We start from the raw sequence: 2,165 nt of genomic DNA on the forward strand, positions 1-2,165 counted from the left end.
AAAAATCATTACTACCCGCTAAAGCAAGAACACAAGGTGGTTGCATGCTCGGTGGAAGGAGAAACATAATACTTGAACACGTCATAGATCACGCGCCAATGGAGCAATATAAAGGAGGATTAAATGTGTGAAAGGAAGAGAATAAAATCTCAGTGATGTAAAGAACCAAATTAAACGAACACGTGAGAATATAAAGGCCGATGGTCAACTATAGATAAATTCATTGTTTTCTGACGTGCTTGAAAAACTACGTCACTTCATGATTAAAGAAAAAAAAGTGCTCAAAAGCGTTTAACTGCTTTTGTATATATAAATTTTCGAACAAGTTAGGGAAATTTGTATTTGTTTCTAACTGCTTTTGTTCGAATAACACTCCCGCGACAACGCATGTAACTTTTTACATAAGCTTTCGGATATTATCAACGTCTTTGGTTTTTTTTTTCCTATTATTATAACTAACCTATGCAATTTTGTTTTTCTCTTATTACTATCAAGATAGACTATTTTCTAACATTTTCGGGTATGCTATTGCCATCGTTGTGTATGATAGATGTTGTCATTTGTTTTGAAGCCGTAAGGGTATAGATCCTAGTATTAATATAAAAACTGAATAATTCCTTAATATATATTATATCCATTTTAAAAGGAAATTATACATGTAATTAAAAATCAATTTAAGAAGTTCATATTGAAAGTTTTGTCATTAAATTTATACATTTTTTTCTTTTGAAAGCTAGAGTATTAATTTAGTTGTTTTTATAGCTTAGCTGTCTAAATTTCAAATATTTATTTATTTATTTTTATTTAAGTTTAATAATGAAACTTTTATTCTTTCAATATATGTCATAATGCTTTTAGTTTTTCAACTTTAACAAAAATATTTTTATATTTTTATAATAAAACTTTTACACTTTCAACTTTTGAGACAAAAGTTTTACTGTAACAAATCATACTGATACTAATTGAGTTCCCATTGTATCTCCACATTAGCGTGTGGAAGCTTTTAAACATGGAAGCTTTTAACAGCGCGCGGTAGTTTTAAAACATGTAACGTATTTAACGTGCTCTACCGCATCGTTCAAGTAGGTTTACTTGTTCATATTAAATATCAATTAATTAATCTACTATTTCTCTAGTTAATTTTACAATAGTTGTAACTCTTTGCCACCAAATATGTAAAAAAAATAGATATATGTTTTAATTCTATTTACAGGCAAAACATAAATCGTCAACGACTATCAACACGCAATTAAACTCTTTATTTTATATTTTGCCTTTTATATATAAACTTAAAACATAAATACTTTCTTCCTTAATTTATAAACTTAATTCATAAAAACTAAAACAAAATCAAAAAAAGAAATTAATCTCTTTGGCCACATCTCCTTCACTCCTTACACCACCATCACCTTGCCCTAGTGCCAACGACAATTCAACATTCACCGGCTCCGGTGACCGAATTATCGGCTCCGCCACGGCCGCCTCCCCGAACCCTAATCCAGGCATTCCAAGGCTCAACCAAGTCGAATCGTTCGACGCCGGTCCGCTTGGCACCAAAACCGGCTTTCGGTTCGCCTCAAACTGATCTTCATTCATTAACATGGCCGAATACCTCCACCTCAAAGCCGACTTCCAGTGGTTTTTCACCGCGATTGCGGTCCGGCCGTTCAAACGGGTGGCAATTTCTGCCCATTTGTTCCCAAGCTCTGCATGAGCTTGAGCTATCACCCGGTGCTCTTCTAGAGTGATGGGAAGGTGGTTCACCTCAGGAGAGAGCTGGTTGCACCAGCGCGACCGGCATGCTCTCGCACTTCTATCAACAAAATATCTGCTGATAGCAGGCCAATGACTAGCACCATTTCTGTTAACAAGGGTTTCAAGTATATTATCTTCTTGTATGGTCCATGGGCGTTTCATAATTATATATAATAATGTTTATGAAAATGTTATTATTATTATTATTTTAAGTGAGATTTTAGGTGTGAAAGTGAAAACTTGTGATATATACTTGGCATGTGTTTTGAGTGTATATATAGAGAAAGAGGGGTGGTTGGTGGAGAGAAATAATTAAGGGTGAATTAATGGTATGGTATACTTGTTTTGCATGATCATGTATTGATGATATATGTCGATATTTGAACAACTGAACAAGAGGTTGCATATAT

The 2,165-nt window shown here is 33.7% G+C and overlaps 1 protein-coding gene across 1 annotated transcript; it reads right to left on the reverse strand.

Annotated features, from left to right (window-relative positions):
* Nucleotides 1-1,350: 1,350 nt before the first annotated feature.
* Nucleotides 1,351-1,917, reverse strand: LOC143626400 (transcription factor MYB44-like). The gene has a single exon (XM_077096510.1). It carries the CDS (start codon nt 1,915-1,917, stop codon nt 1,351-1,353), a length of 567 nt encoding a protein of 188 aa, XP_076952625.1.
* Nucleotides 1,918-2,165: the final 248 nt, after the last annotated feature.

The sequence above is a fragment of the Bidens hawaiensis genome, unplaced genomic scaffold (genome assembly GCF_021521415.1).
Source record: "Bidens hawaiensis isolate Kalapana, Puna unplaced genomic scaffold, B.hawaiensis_p1.1 tig00004357_1, whole genome shotgun sequence".
NCBI lineage: Eukaryota > Viridiplantae > Streptophyta > Magnoliopsida > Asterales > Asteraceae > Bidens > Bidens hawaiensis.